Source organism: Sebastes umbrosus, chromosome 4 (genome assembly GCF_015220745.1).
Source record: "Sebastes umbrosus isolate fSebUmb1 chromosome 4, fSebUmb1.pri, whole genome shotgun sequence".
NCBI classification, from domain to species: Eukaryota; Metazoa; Chordata; class Actinopteri; order Perciformes; family Sebastidae; genus Sebastes; species Sebastes umbrosus.
Window position 1 is genome coordinate 31,240,100 of NC_051272.1, and position 23,717 is coordinate 31,263,816.

Here is a 23,717-nt window from a genome sequence, read left to right on the forward strand (position 1 = left end):
ATACTGGCATCATATGAAACTAGTAAAAAACTAAAGAATCCATTCGTACCAACCATGTCATACTAGCTTGTAGTGAAGGAGGCTAAATAACGCTCCAAACTTATGTTAAATTTTGGCGAGGGAAAACCGGCATGGCCATTTTCAAAGGGGTCCCTTGACCTCTGACCTCCAGATATGTGAATGAAAATGGGTTCTGTGGGTACCCACGAGTCTCCCCTAAACAGACATGCCCACTTTATGATAATCACATGCAGTTTGGGGCAAGTCATAGTCAAGTCAGCACACTGACACACTGACAGCTGTTGTTGCCTGTTGGGCTGCAGTTTGCCATGTTATGATTTGAGCATTTTTTTATGCTAAATGCAGTATCTGTGAGGACAATGGACAGGTTTATTGACAATAATTGTCATTGTTTTGTGTTGTTAATTGATTTCCAATAAAAAAGATATACACATTTGCATAAAGCAGCATATTTTCCCACTCCTATGTTGATAAGAGTATTAAATACTTGACAAATCTCCCTTTAAGGTACATTTTGAACAGATAAAAAATGATGAACGATTAATCGCGATAAACTATTTCAATCGATTGACAGCCCTAATATGCCACTTAAATATAAACTGTTATATTACAGGCCATAAAGTAAAGCAACTTGAAGATGCCTACTACACTAGCTTCCTCCTTAACAGAGCCTGGAGCCGTTACACTGCTAGTCAGAGCCAGAGGCAGCTGTTCCACACAAGCTGACACCATACACAGTGTGAAACAACAGTGCAGGAGGGGGGGGAAAAAGGGCCTTCACACATGCATGACAACCAACACGGAAATGCCTTGTGTAAGCAGTCGACAGTGTTGAGGCTCCATCCCAGCCAGCCTCCCCCTCCTCCTTCTCCTTCGATAAAAAACAACTAATGTCAGCAATTGATGTGGTCTCCTGCTTCAAGGACCTCGGAGCCCGGCTTTCGGAGTTGTTTCCGAGAGAGGTCTGAAACATATGGCAGAAGCACTAAAACAGGAGGCTTACTGACTGAGGAGAAAATGAGAATTGCAAAGTCCCCCTGCATCTCAATTGAATTTCCTCCACGCTAGAAAAAAAAAAAAAGAGCCAGAAGAATGATGTGCTGGAGTACTGTAGGCAGTTTTACTCCAGAGAAATTTGCTGAAAAGAGTATATGAAAAGTTGATCCTGCTGAAGTAGCCAGACATGTTCTGCTCATATTCAAGGCTGGGCCTCCTGTGTCAGACTGGCCTCTACTAACCTGTCATTTCAGTTCAGGCTGACAACACCCCCCCACACCCCCACCCCAAACTCCCCACCCCTCATCTGTTTCCAAAACCCTCAGATCACACCTGTGAACTATTTCAGCACATCAGAGCGCTCACATATTCCCTTGTCTTCAACCGAGAGCTCCAAACACACACACACCTCATCTCGCACAAAACTCACATTCTATCTCCCTCCAAAGCCTCAGCTTCTTCTACTAAATGCTTCAACAAATCAATAGCACAAAGGATCCCCGAACACTGGATTTCTCTATTCCTTTTCAGATAGGAAGCTTTGAATAATGCAAAAGCAATACTTGTAAAGACAGCTTATCCATTTTCATAACCCCTTTCGGAGCAAACCGCCTTCCAAAACAAGTCACGAGGTGATGCATCGGGTCGACAAATGGATCAAAACGGACGCTGAGTGACAGTGAAAAACAAGAGATAAACATTCACAATGGCAACGACGAGGGTTTTGCACACCCACAGTACAGGGTTTTGAGTGATGACCGTTCTTTCCTGTGAGCTATTTAACTATCATCTCTTTCCAACTGTTTAGCTATCCTCCCTCTCCTGGGCCTTTCTCCCTCTCCGCCCTGGATAGTGAAGAGCTAAACACACCACCCAGCTTGTCATAACAGTCCGGAAGAGAGACCCTCCTCGGTTCCCCTGACTCTGCCACGGGACGCCGCCGCCGCCCCCCCGAAGGCCCCCGGGGTTCTTCCTGCAATTCTAATCAAAGTTTAAAAAAGCTGCAACCTTGGGAGTCTACGCCTGGGTCGCGGCCTGTGAGGAAGATATCAATCAAGCGGGTCCAAACAAGCGTGAGGGGGAAGAAGAGGGAGGGGAGACGGAGAGAGTTGAGAGCCGTCTCTGAGAAAGTCTGTCCTTCTGTCCTCAAGAGGAGCAACTTCCCCCTACAAAACGAGGGCAGGGTGCATTCCCCATACCTGGAAAACCACGAGGTAATTCAAAGTCGCATTAACACATAATGGCGGTGTGGATGGATAAATCATTAATCTGCCCTGTGATGCTGCAGCGCCTGTCACCACTATCATCATCATCATCAGCCTCTGAGTCATACGTTTTTTTCCAGGCGTGAATGAATGAATGGATCCTCTCTGGAATAGTATGCTGATTGACCTGCGAGAGGCAGATCTGCAAATGAAGTTGCCTTCCAAGCCTGGTGCCCAGCTCTGCAGCTGTCTAATCCTCTCGCAGGCACTGCCCTGCAAATGGGTGACGACGGCACATGTGCGCAGAAGCATGTACCCGGATAGAGACAGATGCACACGCAGGCATGAGCATGCCACAACACCAATATCTAGCCAGGGATAGAGGGCAGGCAGGCAAGGGTTTGGCGGTGTGTGAATATTAGCTTTTTCCACAGCTGGGGGCGGCTGGACCTGCTCCGTTCATCAGACATCCATCAAGGTGTCAGTTTGGGTTATGAGACCAGGCTCCCAGGGTGATCAGACCGCTGCCCTGCCTGCCAACAGGCCCGCCTGATGGCCTTCTGTCTGGGCCAAGAAGGACCAAAGGCAAACACGTAAAAAAAGCAAAACCAACAGGAGCATGGACACAACAATCACAAGCTTCATGTTTAAACAAGTTCATCAAACAAAAACAAAATGTCTACTGTAAAATGTTTTCCATCAGCAAGCTCAACTTTAAACTATCAAAGGAAGCAGTTAATCATATAGATTTAAGTTATTAGCCAGCCTGCAGCAGAGGGTGAGTAATCACCATAATAGCCGGTCTACGTGAAGGGCCCCCCAAACCTATTTTCCACAGGAGACTTCGGTCCTTTCCATGACTGCTCTACATAACAGGCCTCTCCAACACCGAGGAGGACAGGCAAGGTAATTAATTCCCCCTGCCGCCTCTTTCTCTTCCCTTCTCCTCCTCCTCTCCACGGCGGAGGGGAAAGCCGGGGAATGTAATTTACACTAATTACCTTTTGCATAGGAGTCTCATTTCAACTTTCCTTTTCATGTTGGAAACGCCGCCGTCGTCTCGGGCTATGCCTGTGAGCTCCAACACCCCCTAATGAAACATCTCTACAATATTCCTACAGTGACATCACAACTGCAATCAGTGAGGAGTTTTTGTTGTTCACCATACTCTATCTTCTATAACAGCCTATTAACCTAAACATTCCCATTAGAACCCACTTTTTGCTTGTAATATTTCTATAATGTCACTTTTGAAATGTGTACTTTTAAATAGTTCTTTTTTTCTCAATGGTAGTTTTGAATATAGAAGAGAAAGGGGTTCCCTTTAACGCCAGCAGAGGGACTATAGAGTATCAACATGAGGCTGCTCAAAAATAAATATTGGAAACATCAAGGGGTCATCATTTTGCTTTGTGCTACTATTCAATTTGCAGGAGCTTCAGATCAGCATGTAATCCCTCTGTTTTGCTTTGGAAATACTGTTAAAGGTCATCTGTCTCTATTGTATGTCAGAAAAGCATCTCTACAGTTAAGTATAGCTACCACTTCTGATTCATTACAGCAGAATTAGAGCAAAATCTAACATGCAATCTTATTATACTAATGCCCCGGTGTTACCATAGTATCTAATCTATTTGTATTAGTGTCAGTTGTACCATCCACATCCCCCCACCCTCCTGATCATGCACGGATTATAATACACCGTTTAACATGTATAACCCACCTTTTGCAACCACATTGCAAAGCAAACAGTACTAGTAATTGTGTGTAAAATGACTCTGTTAGAATAAAAGAAAAACCTGCAAACAGTTTAGAGAAGCATGCAGGAGGAGCATATTCTCTCTATTGGATTAGTCACAGCTACAATGCTGCAGCAGATAGAAAATAAACGCTGGATTTTATAAGCTTGCTTTTGGTTTCCCGGAAGAAAAAAACATTTGAACGAATTGAGAGAAAGGTACTGGAGAAGATGATGATGTTCAGATCTTCCAGTTTGAAATAATTGGTGCCATAGAAAAGAATGAGGGTGAATAAGAGGGATCGGTCTCTCCGACCTTCTTTCATTCCTTCTTTAAGCAGCAGAGCTAGAATTAGTACCAGGAACAAACACAACATTTACAACACTGTGTGTGTGTAACACATGCTTTATATTTGACCTTATTCAGGAAGGTTTGCAGCCTTATTTTAGCTCAGACTGGCAGCTCAATCTGTACTCTCATAATTGGGACCAGCAGCACTAATGCACCGGGCTGCATGGATGTGACAGGTAGGTTTAGATATTATAATGGGAATATGTATATGTTTTAAATGCTGAAAGAGGAGAGAGGTTGCAAACGCATCTCTCTCTCTCTCTCTCCGTATATCAGCCGCAATTGAATTGTAGCACAATTGATATACAGTATATCTATAGGCTCAGTGACGGAGCTCCGCACCAGAGGAGGAGGAGGAAAAACAGCCCATTTGTCAGGAGCATCTTACCTTCGTATACAGGGGCCATCGGTGCAAGGGTTTCTGTTATTCATGGCAAAAAAATAAAGCGAGATTTCTGCTCAAAACTCAATGAAAATCTGCCATCTTGGAACAGTAGTGCTGATGATGAGAGAGTCTCCGCGGCGGTCTCCTCCTGCATTACTGGCCCGGTTCATTAGAGAGGAAAACGATCATAATCCAGATCCAGTGCGACGGTTCCGACCGGAGGAGAGCGACCAGAACCGGAGAGGAGAGGAGAGGAGAGAGAGGCCGCTCAGAGCTGCTCAGGTCCCCGCCTGCTGCTTGTGTTGTTCCTGGAGGCTCCGGTGATGAGAGAGAGCCTGCGGTGACAGGTTTACTTCAGCTATTGTGCGACATGTCTGTGGAGTGAGGAGTGAGTCTCTCTGCAAAAGTTGCAGTGGTCAGAGAGCGCAGCGAGTTTGGTTGTACAGTGAGAGAGTCGAGCGACGAGCGAGTCGATGGAGGCGACGAGGAGACGCATCATCACTCTGTCTGTCTGGACTCACAAACAACAATCATATCATCATTATCATCATTTACAGGGGGGATATAACAATACAAATAAATAACAATAAACAACAATTTGCATAAAAAGGAAAAAAAAGAGAAGAATAAGAGAGCTTTAGAGTATCAACCATACGAGTCTATACAAGTTTATTTCTATGACACATTTTAAACACAAAAGGCAGTTCAAAGTGATTTACATACAGTAAGGTGAATAAAAAATATTAGAAAAAACATTTAAAACACAATAAAATGTACATATTAAATGTTAATAGTATTGAGTACATATTAGAAAAAAAAGATAGAGTAAAAGAAAAGAAAAATAGACAATATCATAGACCAGAAATACAGTTATAATGCACTAATAAATACTACTAGGCCTACCTAGCCTACCATTACTACTGGCCTACTACTTATAACGTATGTCAAGTTATTTATTCATTTTGAGGAGGTAATGGATGGATAGGAGGTTGGATGTGTACACTGATAAAAAAAACAACAACAACAACCCCCAATGTGATTTAATGTGATAGCCTACTACTACTACGAATAATAATAATAATAATAATAATAATAATAACAACAATAACAGTAATAGTAATAAAATAATAATATATATAATATTAATAGTAATATAACAGTGATAAAATAATAACAACATGATAATGATAATAGAATAAATATAATAATAAAGAAGTTATAAAATAATAACAACCATAATAATGATAATAGAATAAATAGAATAATAAAGAAGTAATACAATAATAACAACCATAATAATAATAGTTATAATAATAATAATAATAATAATAGTAATAAAATAATAATATATATCATATTAATAATAAAAATAACAGTCATAAAATGATACCAACAACAATAATAATAATAATAGTAATAATAATAATGATGATGATGATGATGATGATAATAATAATAATAATAATAATAATAATAATAATAACAGTCATAGTAATAAAATAATAATAGATATAATATTAATAGTAATAATAACAGTGATAAAATAATAACAACCATAATAATGATAATAGAATAAATATAATAATAAAGAAGTAATACAATAATAACAACTATAATAATAATAGTTATAATAATAATATTAAAATAATAATATATATCATATTAATAGTAAAAAATAACAGTCATACAATTATACCAACAACAATAATAATAATAATAATAATAATAATAATGATGATAATAATAGTAATAATAATAATAATGATGATAATAATATTAATAATAATAATAATAATAATAATAATAATAAAGAAGAATAAGGCATAGAAGTGAAGTAAACGGGCTGCTTAATGTTACATCATGTAGTTATTTGGACGTGATGTGACTCAGAAACAGCTGTCGACATTATTTTCACAGGCTGCCGTGCAAAGTGCATGTGTGTCGGATGACTCTGCGTGTGTTTGGTCGTGCCTGCGCGCTCTGTGGAGCTGGAGCGCTCCTACAGTAGGCTACAGTATGTGCATGACGACATGAGGGTTTGCACAGAATGAACTGGAGCGGAATCGGATTACATAGACTCACACAAATGTGAGTAATCTGTCATTTACCAGCGACCCTAAAATGCACTCCCAGCAGTATGCGCACCAAACCTCTAAATTAAACATGTCGCTTTAGACGTGTGGGCGGTTGTTAATATAGCAGCAGTGCATTAGAGAGCAGAGCTGCTTCACCCTCCTATAGCCTACCAAAGTACACTAAGCTGCAAATAAATGTGAAAGCTATACATGCTTTGATCTCACCGTTGCAGGACAAAAAATAATCATCTATTTCATCACACAAAGTTGCATTGTCTCCCTGTGAAAAAGCAATCAGTGATGCTCTATCTTCAGCAGATAATGTGCATGTTTCTAAGCCATGCAGCTTTGCAGTGAGTTGTGCAATTACTCATTCAATTTAAGTATGTCACAGGGCCTTCAGCGTGCATCATATACATAGAGCTGACCACTGCACATGAAAGTGGTGATGTAACTGTAGAACATACATAACAGACTGTAGAAGGAGGTCTTATAGAGGCCCACAGGGTGGTGCAGACCTGTATTTGTTTGGCATTAAAAACAGTAATGCAATTCTCCCATCGGCAGTGCATTGTTTATTCATGCTACTTCCTCAACAAAAGCCACTAGAATGTTCCTAAAGGGACCTACTGTGTACCACGCTGTGGTGAACTGCTCAATACCGAGAGTATGCTGAGCATGTAAGACATAATATTGAGAATATACTGAATATACAATAACAATAAGTCCTAAACTGTATGGTACAGTGTCTTTATATAGTATTCTTCTAAATCTTTTATAGGTTTATCCTTATTATTTTATAGGTTTCAATTGCCACACTTTTTTTTTGTAGTTGCATTGAGGCTTAAAGCAGATCTGTGCAGGGCTGTAGTGAGGATTTGAGCAATAAGGGAAAATGCTAACTTGTGCTTCTTAATTGCTGGTTTTACAACAGGGGGAAAACAACAGGTGCCAGTCTTTCTCACAAGGAAGTGTCTGTGTGGCATAAAGGCACTCAAACACTACAGGGCCCCCCTCAGGACAATCAGCAAGTCTGAAAACCCTGAAATAGAGAAAGGATACAAATCATTCTTCTGTTTCCTGCAAATCTGATCAGAAACATCGGATTTATTGTGTATGACCAAATAAACGTTGCTATTGCGCCTCCCTTAGGCCTTTTAGTCCAATTATAAAAAGGTGAAATGGAGCAGTGAGACATATCCTTCCCCTCTTCTCCTGTTTCCTAAAAATCCAAGCATCCAAATCCTTTGTTTTATAGATATATGGTCCATTTTTTAAAATGTAGCTTTCATTCGTATTAATAATATTTTACTCACTAGGTTAATTTTAAGGATTGTATAAATGTGGCGACACAGCTTTACACAGTCTGATCAAAATATTGAAACTTATTTGGAGATTTTAAAAAAAAGTGAACATACTCAAAATGTTCATTGCAGTCATTCATTGCATGGTGAGATTGTGTTTACTCTCAACTACAGTATGAAAGTGCACTCTAGGCTGAGGTTGAACCAGGATAGTTCTGCAAAAGGCATTTCCCAACTGTTTGGGAAAGAACTTTAAAGTTCAATTTCACCTTTCACTTCCCAACAAGTGTTTTATGTGAAACTTAAGACTTCTATAAAATCTTTCTAACTGCTAGAGTTGCTTTCCCGCCTCTATCTCAACAAAAAATGGTAATTAACACCCCACTTTAAATTTCGAAATGTCCGAACACAGCAATAAAGTTTCCCAGAAGTTTCATTAAAGCTCAGTCAGGGGTGTCGAAGACATCGTGCGTGACAGACAGACCAACAGATGATGACATGCTGAACAGACGGACAGATGGTCCGGGGCAATTACTTTGGATTAATGCAGCTCCCTTCCCCCAAGTTCATCACGTAGGACAAATATGAGTCACAGACCAGAACCACAAATCCCAGTGAGTCACGCTAACACACAGGTGGATGTGGGGCATGTGGATATATCTTACTCAACAATAAATCAGATTAATAATTAATAAGGGGCGGGAGGTTGACTGTAAAAAGTATAGCCAGAGATAACTAAAATAATATTGAAACATTCTCAACTAAAAGTTAATAAAAGTTAACATTTTTCTTAATTTTATTGTAATAAAAAAAGACACAGTCGTGTTACTGCCGGCAGTGCAGTATGTGCAATTATAATAGAGCCCCAGGCCTCCAGGGCCCCCACTAATACTAACTGCTTCTCCAGCCATAGCATACACAGCCTCTCACAACGAAATATCTACTGCTGCTGTTATAGATTATAATTCTTACAGTATTTAATGCACAATTATTTTAAATATGTACATATTGTCACTGTTAATAGAAATCCTACTCACTGTACATACAGTATACAGACATCTTCACATGTACATACTGTACATAATCATCCAGTCCATGTATATCCATTCAGTATTTACTTATCTGCACTATTTGTATTGTTTACACTGAAAGAACACTTGACTTGTATATAGATGTTTTTATTTTATTTCTTATTTTATTGCTGGTCATTGGTGTTTATATATATATTTATATACTGTATACACCTATTTTTTCACTACTTGTATATGTAAATAACAGTCCTGTCTATTCTTTACCTCTATTTGTCCATATGTACTTGGCAAATAAATCTGATTCTGATACTTTGAGACCAAACTGTCTCTTGTTATACCTCTTTCCTGGGCCACTTATCTGTACCATGCCTTGTACTTATGGTTTTGAAGTACATTTTCATTTAGCTGTTACCAAAAAAAATAAAAACATATGCACATTTTACACATTCAATAATTGAGGAGTAATTGACCACAAATTCATTTGATAAAACAAGGCTGGATATAACTGTGTACAGCACGCTGGTATCAAATATCAAAGCCAGATGAGTAACAGTATAAAACTGGATTTATAATTTATAACTGTTTTTTGAAACACCTGTCTTCCCAGGTGACCTGTTTGTTTTCAGTCTCTGTTATACGATACCATATTCTCTGGGTGGGTACGACAAACTCATTAAACACCAAAAATATGGAACGTGTACACAGCAAATAGAATTAACACCACTGTAATTAAAGAGACTTACAGAGTGTATTTACTCACTAGTGACTTCTACTGAGTACTGGATGTTCCTGTTTGTGTTGACACAGGACAGAGTGCAGCCTGCACACAGAGCAGAGTCGGCAATGACCAATTTGGTGCCCTACTGTAGGCAAGATTTTGGCTGGTGCCCCTTGCATGCGCCAGGGTGGCGCTGCGGGCAACCCAGAAAATAGGGCCTTTTTAATAGGCTGCGTAGTTATGTTGTTGTGGGTTTTTTTGGTCATATTTAAAATAATAGTATTCAAATATTATATATAAATATAACAGTAAAAAATAGTATGGCTGTCAATCTATTAAAAGGGAGATTTCTCAAGTATTTAATACTCTTATCAATTGGGACTGGGCAAATATGCTTGCTATATATAAATGTATGTATATATTTATTATTGGAAATTAATTAACAACACAAAACAATGACAAATATTGTCCAGAAACCCTCACAGGTACTGCATTTAGCATAAAAAATATGCTCAAATCATAACACAGCAAACTGCAGCCCAACAGGCAACAACAGCTGTCAGTGTGTCAGTGTGCTGACTTGACTATGACTTGCTCAAAACTGCATGTGATTATCATAAAGTGGGCATGTCTGTAAAGGGGAGACTCGTGGGTACCCATAGAACACATTTTCATTCACATATCTTGAGGTCGGAGGTCAAGGGACCCCTTCGAAAATAGCCATGCCAGTTTTTCCTCGCCAAAATTTAGCCTAAGTTTGGAGTGTTATTTAGCCTCCTTTGAGGCTATCTAGTATGACATGGTTGGTACCAATGGATTCCTTTGTTTTTTTATAGTTTCATATGATGCCAGTATCATCACTCTAGCTTTCTTTCCTCATTTGTGGCACCTCTATGGATGGATGCCGCCCCTAGCATTCGCCTATACTACCTATGCCACGGGCTCTGCCGCAGAGTCAGAGGACACACACACTTTACCACTTGGCCTGTGTTTAAACAGAAGCTAAGTCTGGTTGGAGATTGTGGTTTTGTCGAGGGTATTCATGAGACTTCAAACACAATATAAAACAAATATTTCATCACTATTATTACACAGCAAATTGCGTCCTATAGTTGTGCTTCGTATGCTGTTGGCTAACACTCTCTCATTATGTTCTATTGCCTCGTACACGTTCAGGTGTATCTTATATCCAAAAGTGAGTTACGTAGGTGGTCCTATATAAATAAATATCTCTTCCCATCTCTCATTATGTTCATGTGGGCGGCATGTGTACTCTTTTGAAAATTCACCATAAGGGAAGTCAAGGAACCCAAACATCTTCTGTTTTCCCTCCGCCCCCCCTCGGTGTCGGTGGAAAACATGCTCAGTTGTTACTGACCTCTGACCTCTTGTATAGCACTGAAATAGCCCCTGTGCTGATTCAGACCCCTGACTGCTGCACTCCCCGGTTCAGTCCCGCAGGTCCAATTATTACCTCATACATGTTAGAATCAGGGTTGTTTCTCGGTTCGCTGACATGGATGACATCATTGACTTTGAAATTGACATTTCCATGGGAAAATCACTTTTACCCGACTAGTTTGAGGGGGGAAGAAATGCCAGAATAACAACCTAGAGAATTCCTTGTTTGGCCCAACCAAACTGTTTTCATGTGTAATGTCAAAAAATGACATGCATGAGTAACACTTGTACGTTAATGACTTTCAGAGGTAATAAGAGTAAGTCATAAAACATCCACTCACAAACACCTAAAATCAGAACTTTTAGAAACAATCATTGATGTCTGCATGTTATCAGCCTAGTTATACTTCCATGTTAACTGCAGTTTGAGTAGCTGTGTTGCAGTGGTCATGAACATGTTGCAGATTACATCTTAATGACAATGAAGCTTCATAGTGAACTCAGAAAGATTTAATCACTTTTATGCCATTAAACCATCTAAAACCATCTGATAAACAACATATGGGGAAATATTTTTTTAAAAGAGGAAATAAAACTGACATACGTGTCTGAGTTGTTAAATGAATGACAACTCTCCCACACTAAGGCTGTGTTTTCTTTTAGTGCAAAAGGCGCTTTGTGGTTTTTGTTGGTATGTACGAGTGTGATGTTTTTCCTGTGCTGTGAAAACTTGTGGTTTACCAGGCATCTCAGCAGAGTAAACAGAATTTAGATTTGTCTTGACAATGATTTTGGCATTGACTACCTTTTTGATTGAGCTACGGTACTTCTTTAACAACAAACAAGCCGCATGAATTACAACCCAAAGCTGTAAATAATTATCCCATATGCTTCACACGTACCGACGCATGCGGTTCGGTTTTCAACAATCATGCAATTTGTCATGCCTTATAAAATCCAGAGCACACACAATAGCTTCTCTTTCTCCTTTTTTTATTCATTAATTTTTTTTTTGAGTGTTCAGCAATATGCTTCTCAAAATGTTCTTTTTTTTGTGTTGCAACGTCCTGTCTCGTGTCTCTCTGTGCCTTTCTGGTGCTGCTTGTTCTTTCTGTTGCTCAGCGCTCTGGATGTTCTTGAGAGGTTTATCATTGACACACAATGTTACTGAGAACGGGACGGACACGACCTCCTGGGTCACGTTGAAGGGAAAGGGTGAGAGCTCTGCCAGGCTTCAGACATAGCTGCTGGAACAAATAATAGACAGGTTGCCTTGGAAACCAACCAACTAATCTACATGAGACAAATCAGTGTTGCATAGTCCAAAGAGATGTAGAAGAAAGTAGCATTTACTGTCTCCATTTCAAGTGTTAAAAGGTTTGCTTCTTAGATATGATACATGCTATGACTAATACACTTCAAATATAATAGCCGAGTCATCACAATCATTACAGAGTCATCCTTCAAAATGTTGACACATCAAGTACAAAGAGCTCTTTCTGGTTTTTTTTCCTGATTTCTTTGCTTTACACCCTGAGTTTCTTCTTTTTCATCCAGATGCCATCTCTCTGCAGCTACATGTCATTCACATGTATGCAACAACATTTTCATGCCTTGATAACGTGCTGCTTGTGTGCCACTAAGGGGTGTTTCCTCCATTATTGAGGCTGTAATTGATTTCTAAATGCATCCCATGTCGAGGCCAGTGGGCTGTCCGCGTCAATCACACTCTTCCTCATTTTTCTGGCGAGTAAATAACTTCGGCCTTGAGCTCGCCGACAAAAACCAGCCGAGACCAGCTAAAGGTGGTTACTGCTCTTTCGATGGTCTGAGTTGGATTTTAATGGGCACTGCTGGTCAGATGCTGTTTAAATCACATCACTGCTTGGTAGACCAGACACAAACAGCTCTATCGTTAGCCTGTCAAATTGGTGCAGCTTCATGACCAGATGTGACTTCGTGACAACATGAATGATGTTGTGGAGAGACACAAGTGAAAGTCCCACTCAGTGACGAAACACAAGTATCACAGAACGGCTACTCTCTGTTTAGGCTAGAGGAGGAATAGAGCACAAGTTTTAACAGACATGTTGCTGTAGGCCAAAGCATATACGACATCTGATAAGTGGACACATGGTTGATGTTCACTGATTGATGTAAAAAATGCAAAGTGGTCGGATACATTTAAATTGATTGTAGAGTGCTGTCTGTTAAAATTAAAGGGGCATTCCACTGATTTTACACATGAAGGTCAGTTTACTCATCATGGGGAGTACACAGTATGTGAAAACAGTTTTATGTCTTCAGTGACTCTGAAAGCAGTTTTCTAACGTCTGAAAATTCAACCCTGATGATGTCATCAGGGTCACCGACTCGAATTACAGTCATATTTAGACCTGAGACTTTAAACCTTTGACAGAAAGCCTGCGTTATAAACTGAAGGTAGGGATGCACCGATCCGACTTTTTCAGTCCCGATATTGATAGCGATACCTGGGTTTTGGGTATCAGTCGATACTAAGTACCGATCCGATACCAGTGTTTATAAGCTGTATGCCTCACTGTGTGGAAGTGACTGGGATCATTCTTTTATGTGTAAGGCAACATCAGGTTTGACTTAAACATTGCATTCCTATCTTTGTAAAGCAAAATGTAACAAATAAATACATAGATAACATAACATACATTTTGTGAATTGTTATTTATTATTAAAATAATAAATCGCACTTGATAAAATAATCTTCATAATTAACAGGAATTACAGTTCAAGTGTAAACCATTTTAATGCAGCAACAAATTGGTCAAAACTTAAACAGGAATTAAAATTCCAGTATATAATGTATATAGTATATAAACATAGAATTGAATTTGAATGATCAGCCCCAATGTCACCGATATTCGATCCACCTATTTGAGTCAGTATCGGCCCAATATTCAATCCGGTATCAGTATTGGTGCATCCCTAACTGAAGGCATTGAATTGGAAAGATGAAGGCATTTATTAGGCAGGGGAGAACTAATAACATTGTCTCCTACAAAATTACGTTCCCATACAAATAAAATGTATTCTCAATTACATTTCGAGGGAAACATATTTTTTCCCTCATTACAGTCTCAGTTTTAAACAGTTTTAAACACATGGGTAAAATTGTAAATTGAAACAAAACAAAACAAAAAACACAACAACACTACTTCATTAGGATTAGGCAACATAAATACTGGGTTAGGTTCAGTAAATGAACATCATGGTTTGGCTTAAAATTACTTAAAAGTTTCATACGGGACACAAACAGCGGTCTACTAGGGGAAAGTACAGTGTTTGTTTGACCCTTCCACCCACCCTTAGTGGACTTTCTTGCTTGTTATAGTAATTATTATACAAGTAACTTTCAATAACGTTATTACTCCATCTAACTTTCATTACCGGTCGCTCGATATACTACGTCACCTGCTCTGCGCGTCGCATGTTGTACTACGTCACTTGCTGCGGCCGTCTGCGGATTTACAAAATGTATCTCTGATACTCAAAGTCAAACCGAGACAAAATCCGTTTCCTTCCAAACGTAATGAGAATGCAGTTTATTTGTATGGGAACATTTTTTGGAGACAGGGTTGAATAAAAGATGTGTTTGTGTTGCCTTATGGGAATTGTAGGATGCAGCGTTAGAGTCAAGATATCTCTGCCTCTGCCTTCTTTTTTTAAATCTGTCTCTCGCAAGCCCCCTCCCAGCTTTATGGAAGAGCAAGACCAAATCACTGGAGTACTCCATTAAGCTATTGAATCTAAATGTCCAAAATAGCACACTTGATCATGACATTCATTATTGCTGTGAGAGGGGACCCAAAGAACATCACTGCACTGTTCCATCACAGTCTCCATGTCCACCATGTTAAGCACGGGCCAGCAATAAGTGCAGACAACACATATAGCTCATGGGCTTCTGTCCCAGTGCACAATATACAGTATATCCACTGTGCACACTCTGTGTTTGTTTAACCCTATTTTACCTTATCTGGTTTTGAAATCGAACCTGCATGCCAGCAGGGGTTAAATATCAGACAATACCGTCAAGGGGAATTCAGGCCTTTAAGTCTGAAGTGTTACTTCCACTTCCTCTGTGCAAAGTCTTTACACAGTTAACTAGTTTTCTACACACATTAGCCAGAATTAGCATGTAACCCAGCCTTGCATGATTGATCACATAACTGAAAAAAGGGAAAGAGCAAATGCAACCCCTCCTGTGGAATTTCTTTCACTCTGAGCACTGTTTAGTGCTACAGTAAACCTTATTTGCAAGCAGAGTGCCTGCCATGCATGGTGTACCTTAAAGAGACACACAGCTCCTCTATTGTGGGATGAACATTAACCACTTAAGATGTAGCACTTTTCCTTCAGCTGGTAAGAAGCTGTGTGCAGTGTGAGTGCTTTTGATCCACCGCTGAGGGTAGTGTTTTTATTTCCCTTTACACTATTATTATTATGTGTGCATATACACATGGGCACCAAATGCATGCACAGAAAGACACAGAGGCAAAGAGAAACTGTGTCCGGAACATGTAAATTCCTGTCTGTTTGTGAAGCTGCAGCTGCTGAGGGAAGTTATGCAACCTGCCATCAATATAAATGAAGATTTACATGCTTTAGAATGCACAAGCTGTGCATATGAGCTTGCGTTGCATGAAACCACTGTGCATGAAAGCAGCTGTGCCCCCAAGATTAGAAATGACAGGGTTCAGGGAAGTCGAAGTCCAGAGACAAATAGAGAATTACGCCCACACTTTCAACTTCACTCCTCGGCAAAACAAACTAAAAAGGTTGTGTCCTTGAAACACAGCCTGTCGTTGGTTTCCCAAGTGCTGTAGGCCTGTGCACTACCGTTTCTTTCCTGTCTGACACGCTGAACAGCACAAGCCATGCATGCCCTGAGAAACCAAAAAGCTTTGCTTGTTTTTAACAGAAAGAATGTCTCTCCTCTTCTATTTCCTTAAGATGAATGCTCTCACGGTCTACACGCCAAAGCCACCAAATAATGAATTAATGATCGTTATCTTGGAATGGCTTAAATGCTGAGCTGAAGCCGTTCAAACAGAAGAGATAGGGTCATTTTTTTTTAGCAGCGAGGAGAAAACATTTCCTCCCCCCGGGGCCGTGAGTTCAGCAGAGTGTGTTCCAGAGTGTGGCAGGCAGACTGGGTTTCACACTGCTCTGCTGGGTAGGGTTGAACCTCTGGTGAACTCACCCACGGTGAAGGCAGAGCAGCGACTGAATGACTGATTGACTGATTGACTGACCCAACCTCTCGCAGCCCCAGACAGTCCCAGTCAGGTTTGGTTGGTGGTTGCAGCTCTTATGTCTGGATTGGATTGGAGATCACAGGTTAGAGTGACACCTGCTGGAGTCTGCAGAAAAATGATTGGGGAAAAGTTCCTGCAATATAAATGGAATGGTAAATAGACTTGCCTTTAAATAGTCTTCCCACCACTCAAAGCACTACATGTCAGCATTTACCCATTCACACACACATCATACACTGATGGCAGAGGCTGCCATGCAAGGTGCCAACTTTGCCCATCAGGATCTTATCTAAACACTCATTCATACACCGATGGCTATGCCTTCGGGAGCAATTTGGGGTGTAAGTGTCTTGCGCAAGGACACATCAACATGTGACCGGAGCAGCCGGGGATCGAATCACCGACCTCTACCCTCTGAGCCACAGCCGCCCCCAATATAATGCAATATAATGGTTTTATGATTTATGATTCTTGAAGCGCAACCACAAGTGTTGAATGCTGAATAACGAGATGGTACACACAGGGATTTGAAATACTTTAAATCATGTTTTCCTGTAACTCAGTCGTCAAGCCCAACAGGCAACAGCAGCTGTCAGTGTGTCAGTGTGCTGACTTGACTATGACTTGCATGAAACTGCACCTGATTATCATGAAGTGGGCATGTCTGTAAAGGCTAGACTCGTGGGTACCCATAGAACCCATTTTCATTCACATATCTTGAGGTCAGAGGTCAAGGGTCCCCTTTGAAAATGGCCAAGACAGTTTTTCCTCGCCAAAATTTAGCACAAGTTTGGAGCGTTATTTAGCCTCCTTCCTGACAAGTTAGCATGACATGGTTGGTACCAATAAATTCCTTAGGTTAGTTTCATATGATGCCAGTATCTTCACTCTAGCTTTAATTCTATGCCCAATACAACCTCCGAAAGATCGATTGCGTTAATGTGTTAAAGAAATTAATGGCGTTAAAATGAATTTGCATAAGCACATTATTATCTTCGACAGCCCTAGCACAAAGTCTAATTAAATATGAGTAAATACTAACACCTTGGTGTATCATACTGCCAAAAAAAAGCTTGGTTTAGAGTAAGCTTCCTGATAGGCACCGTGTTAATGCTATTAAAGGCTATTTAGCTTTTACCTCTTCTGAATTCTTAACTTTGCTTTACATTTTTTCCTTCAGTGGGTGGAGCAGCTGGGAGCAACATGTCATTCTACACAGGTGAGGATTACCTGGTTGGCCAATTATACCAAATCCCATTTGACATTTGTAACATGATGAAATTTACTGAACAACAATCTTTTTATGTGCAATTTTAATTGTTCTCCAAATCACACTTCACTTTTTGGTCTACTGCCAAAAAAAAGAAAGAGCAAGGATTATCAATCCACTTTATCCCTTATGAATTAATCATAACATCATATAAACAAAATATGGTCACGTCTGGGGAAAAAAAATGATTGGGGCAAACTTCCTGCAATATAATGGTTTTATGATTTATGATTCTCGAAGGCCAACCGCAAGTGTTGAATGCTGAATAACGAGATGGTACACACAGGGATTTGAAATACTTAAAATCTTGTTTTTCTGTAACTGAGACACCTGGGATGTACAGAATGAAAGCTGGCACAAAGCCCTGCAGTACTAGCCGGTCACTGTGCCCCAGACAACCTTACATACAACTACATATCCTTTACTGAGAGAGAGAGACACATTTGTTGCTCTGAAAATAGAAAACGGAGGTAAGCTTTTACAGCTCAGGGCAGTGTATGGCTTGGCCAGCATGCCACATGTGCCCACACTGAGTCCTCATAATAAGGAAGCTGATAGCATGATGAATGCTGTTTGAAATACAATGCCTCATAGCATTACTACCACTGTAATCCTCCTCTCCTGTCCTCTCCTGTCCTATAAAATGCTCTAATGGTAGCTAATCACTTAAGCTCTGCAGTATGCTGTGTAACTAAAGCAGGGTCCATTCAGGGTCCCGTGGTTGCAAGTGGAACTGATGACATATTCTCAGATGATCTCACAACAAGTGAAACTGTATTGCTAATCCAAATGGCTCCCGTTCACTCATGGACAGACTGAGTCACGGGTCAAAAAGACAAAGGTGATGTTGATCTTCTTTTTTTTTTTTAGGGAATGAGTAGTTATCATCAGAGTTATTGAAGAGTGGCAATGAGATTCAAAGCAGTCACGAATTTGTGTTTTGGCAGAACCACCCACCAGAGTTTCCAGAGTTTAAATTAGATTTTATAATCCTCTGCAGACTATATGACAAAGAGTCTCCAACTCTGATTAAGATGAAGTTACAAAACATGACCTCACGGTAGCGATTTGCAAGAGGTCTTTTCCTGTTTTTCCAGAGGATGCTTATCCCGCTGGGAACAAGCAGCTGGATGCCTCCGCAGTGCAACTGCAGAGTCCTCAGTGGTGATAAAACGCTCAATGTCCTGTCCAGATTGTTCAGGAATGTTGGAGAGGAGCTCAATGATCCATATGTTCTTTTCCACATGGCGCAGCTATCTGGACTCTTCAGATCACATCCAAACCAATGTGTTTCATTAGAGCTGGCCGTACACACTGCCTGTGGGGGATTAAGTCTATAAATCATGGCTGAGTTACTTATTGAAATCAGCAGCGGGCTTGCGCAGAGATATTCCCCTGCAAATCTGAATCGACTGATTACTGACGTGAGTAGTTGCACGGTTTTGTTGTCTGCCGGTCTGCAGGAGTGCTTCATTGACGGGGACAGCAGTTTGTTTGGGGATGTGTGTGTTTCTCTAAGTGTGTGTGTGTGTGTGTGTGTGTGTGTGTGTGTCATACATGGAATAGACGTTTGAGTACAGGTGGTACAACAAGGCGCCTCTACAGAAATACAAAGCAGATTGCCCACGCTTGATAATACAATTCAAATAGGAATTGCTCTCCAGTGGCAATAAAGAAGTGTCCTCACTCACACTTAAATATCCCCACATGACAGCTTTGTTACAATGTTAAACAGGCAATGGGAAAATGACTGTCACTGTATTTTCATTGATAGCTAATCATCAGTAGCCACCAAACTAACCACAGCAGACGTGAATGAGAATCAGTCATGCAGTATATAAAGTCTATTTAAAGGTGCTAAATACGGGTTTGGGAGCATTTCTATTGCTTCTCAATGGTTGTCAACATGGCGACGGTGAGCCAGCAAGTCACAGCTAATGGTGCTAACGGTGCTAACAGCGCTAACAGTGCAAACATTGGCGAAAGTGCTGATAGAGCTGTGTGTTAACTTCGGGGGGGAGGAGGGGGATGACCGGAGGGTGGGTGCTACGCTCCCGCGACGACATCGTCAGTCGTTGCGGCACTATCAGCAGTAACCGCCGCATGAGAGAACTGCAGAGCGGCGGCCATGAGCTAGCCAGTGGTGCACGCTCACATGCGCGAACATGCACTGAAAGCACACGCAGCCGACCTGGCTATGACAACAAAGCACGGAGAAATTCGGATTTCAACACACACAGAGGGAGAGCGACTTCATTCTCTGCTCAGGTAGACATTACTCCTCTATATCTTTACATGGCAAATTGTTGTTTGCTGCTACAGTATATTAATGCTCTGATTGATATTTAATATATCTTCTAAATGTCTCCAAATCACTTCACTTCACTTTTTGGTCTACTGCCATTAGAAAGAGCAGGGATTATTAATCAAATTTATCTCTTATGAGTTAATCATAACATCATATACTGTAAGCAAAATATATTTTGGGAGAACCAGTTCTGTTCAAATTAAGATTTCTGTCGGAGTGCATCAGATGGAGCATTCAAGGACTCTACGAAAATAACACAAAACACTACGTTTCTCAAATTCCAACAGTTTTTAATTGAACATTCCTTTAGTAGAGTTTCCCTGCATGCCAACAAAAGTAGGCTATTAAACCGTTTGTTTAAGGTTCACATAAAATTCATGGTTAAATAATAAAAATGAGACTGGATGGGCCTGCATTGCCAAAGGCAAGCAACCTTCACAGTAGCTTCTGCATTGGCACTGAAAGTTGCTATTTAACATAAGTCGCTAATGCAGAGCAGTAAATGTAGGAGACAGGGCTGCTGCCTGTTTTTATGAGTACAGACAGGCTTCATACAATCAACTGGCTCATAATCAAAGAATCATTTTATAATAATAGGGAAATCTTGAGTACTTCCTCTAATAATGGTTCCCTTTACTTTGCATTTGCGGTATTGTTTTCAGGCGCAGCTAATAGGAGACGGGAAGAGGCTTACACGTGTTTACATGTTACTCATTCTCAGCTTATGGCATCATAGCATCTATTTTTATCTTGTTTCAAAACACATCTGAAAATTAAACAAGATAATATTCGTCCATCCACTTCATCTATCGTCTATAATAATACCTTGGCTCCTGCATACACGTGAGTTCATCTGTTTGTTCAGTAAACGTGCTAAAGAGGAGGAGCTGCTCGTCTTTACAGCCTCTGTTATTATCAGGATCTCTCTTTGCTCACAAAGGGTGAAGCCCTGACAAGGGAGTCAGCAGCTTCTGCTAAGGTGTCAAAAGACTGTGTGCATCATAAAGCAACCCACTGCTTCCACCCTACACATACACATTCTCGCACACACAAAGACACGCGTGTGGATCACGGAGATAGTGGACATTAGACAGCTCTGCTGACTCGGCAGCCCCATTGACCTTCCACTCTCTACGTGCAGTTTGACTTGTGTTGTCATTGGCCGACGCCTTGAGTGCTTACTGTTTAACCGGGGCTCGTTGGATGGCTCCCATCTATCAGTGTCTAATCATATCACCGCACACAACTCCTTCACAATTAGCCATTTCCTTGATGAGCAAATAAAGGACTAAATGTGATCAGGAAATTGAGAATCAACCATCGAAGAAGTAGGTCCTCTTCCAACTAGATGCTTTTCTAGTATCGTCAAGGTAGAAGCACATTCACTGTTTTCTTTTGACAACCTCATGGTGCACATAAATGCCGATAGCACTGATAATGTTGATCCCATTGATGCCACAGCGTGGGAGTTTCATAGATAATATCTCACTCCACAACTGCCTGATAAACCACTGGAACTATGCAACTAAAGGGTGAGGTGTTAGATTACGGCCTGCAACGTATACAGCGTACAATGTACCAGTACAGTACATTCAGATACATATACCTGTATACTGTAGGTACAAGAGAACAAGATGTTAAATACAAATGGGAACTTGTAGAATGTATAAGAATATATACTGCAGGTGCCTATTCTATTATTACAGGGTACAGTATGACCTACTGAGCAACAATCTGGCATTTGGGAGGAAATTAAAGGTTTTTTATACTTCTAGGGCCTTCATTCAGCTCTCAACATGGCGACGGCAACACTGCTGACAGAGCTAACAGTGTTAACCTGGGAGGGAACCGGAGGAAGGGAGGTCGCTACGCTTCCACGACGACACTGTTGGTCGGGATGGCGTTATCAGTTGTAACCGCCGTACCAGAACAGTGCAGAGCAACGGCCATGAGCTAGCAAGTGGGGCATGCACTAAAAGGCATGCACTAAAAGGCATGCTTGGCCAGCCCGGCTATGTAAACAAAGCATGGAAAAGCTTGGATTATAACACACACAGAGGGAGAGCGACTTCATTTTCTGCTCAGGTAGACATTGCTCCTCTATATCTTTACATAGCAAATAGTTGTTTGTTGATATATTACTGCTCTGGATATCGTATAGAACAGTGTTTCCATCGCGACCTAATTCATAATAGGCCTTGTCTATAAATTGTGAGATAAGCGAATTTGACATTCCATTATTACTGCCATTTCCGCATCAACTTATATCATCTTGAATAGGTACACCAGCCATTTTGAAGAGATATGTGTTTGATAAATCACAACTTTGTTTTATTGAAAACATGTACACATGTTAAATGCTTTATAAATGAGACCAAACTAATGCATTTGGTCGGAGCTAACAGGCTCTTGTTTTTTTCCTCTCATCAGTAAAACAAACAGAATGTAGGCTAGACTTTCATATTAGATTCAGTGTTATAAGTAGGCTACAATTATCAGAACAATACGAATATGCAGGCTCCCTCATGTGGCTCAAAGATATACTAGACTAGACTATGGAATAATTCAATTGGTGACCTTAATAAAATCTCCTGCAACCCAGCTGCAGGTCCTTGACCCAGTTGTTGGGAAAGACTGGTATAGAGCACCTTTAAAGAGAACTTACATTGTAAATATTCTAACATTTAAAATAGGTAATTTACACTGTGAATTGGGAAGAATTATACTGTATACGTTGCGGGCTGTAATCTAAAGCGCTACCCATTTTTAGCAGTAAATACATCCAATGTTATGGCCATACCGGTGTAGATAGATTACTTGCATCCACAGTCACACCTGATATGTTAGAATGAACAATGGGTCCTGTTAAAGTGGACCGATAAAGAACAATCTGACCTGACACAGAACAGCCCATTATCAGTTCACTCTATTTCTGTCCTTCTCTACCCCTCCCCTCTAAATATTTATCTCTTTTAAAGACATTCAGCCGTCAAAAAGATGAGACACTCAGCGCCTCCTAGCAACAGGAAGAGGGTCTGCCCCCCCTCAGAGAGCTCCTGTTAATCTCTCCCCTCGTCTCTGCCTTTACGACCACACTGACGTCAAAGGCCAGGCCGCTGTCATTGTTTCTCGAGGACTGAAGCGCCTCAGACGCGGGATTCACACCAGCGTCGTGCTTCCTGTCAGAGTCTAGAATAGCTGTCCTCTCTCTCGGATTGGCAGCGATCGTTGAAGTCACCTACAGCACTGTATGTGCCGGCTTCGTGACAAGAAACCCGGCCTCCCTGGGGGGGGGGCCTGGCTGTAAATATCACTGTTGTTGTTGAGGTGGATGATGCGCTCTGTGGGGAGGGAAAGCACAGTGCTGTGTGTGCATGTGTGTGTGTGTTTGTGTGTGCTTGTGGGCAAGAGCATTAGAGATGGCACAGGTAGGGGGTATGTGACTCACAGCAAGTGGAAAGGCTATGGATTAAGGGTCATATGCATCATTTGTGTTGCTATAGGAAGGTAGAAAGGCAGGCATAGCATATCCTTCTGTTCGCTCACTCAGTAGACACCTGGCTGATGACGCATTTGGTGCTTCTGTCTAACATATGACTTCATAAATCATAATCGTTCT

General features: G+C 40.7%; 1 protein-coding gene across 4 annotated transcripts in view; it reads right to left on the reverse strand.

Moving 5' to 3' along the window:
• hipk2 (homeodomain interacting protein kinase 2) overlaps positions 1–5,137 on the reverse strand; it is an 85,744-nt gene extending 80,607 nt beyond the window's left edge. For 3 of the 4 annotated variants that reach the window (XM_037766701.1, XM_037766698.1, XM_037766699.1), the window contains exon 1: positions 4,701–5,137. In XM_037766701.1, the coding sequence (XP_037622629.1) occupies positions 4,701–4,719 (19 nt within the window). In that variant the 5' untranslated portion in view covers positions 4,720–5,137. The remainder of the gene's footprint in view (positions 1–4,700) is intronic. The other variant, XM_037766697.1, reaches the window with a different exon arrangement.
• Between the last annotated feature and the right edge of the window lie 18,580 nt (positions 5,138–23,717).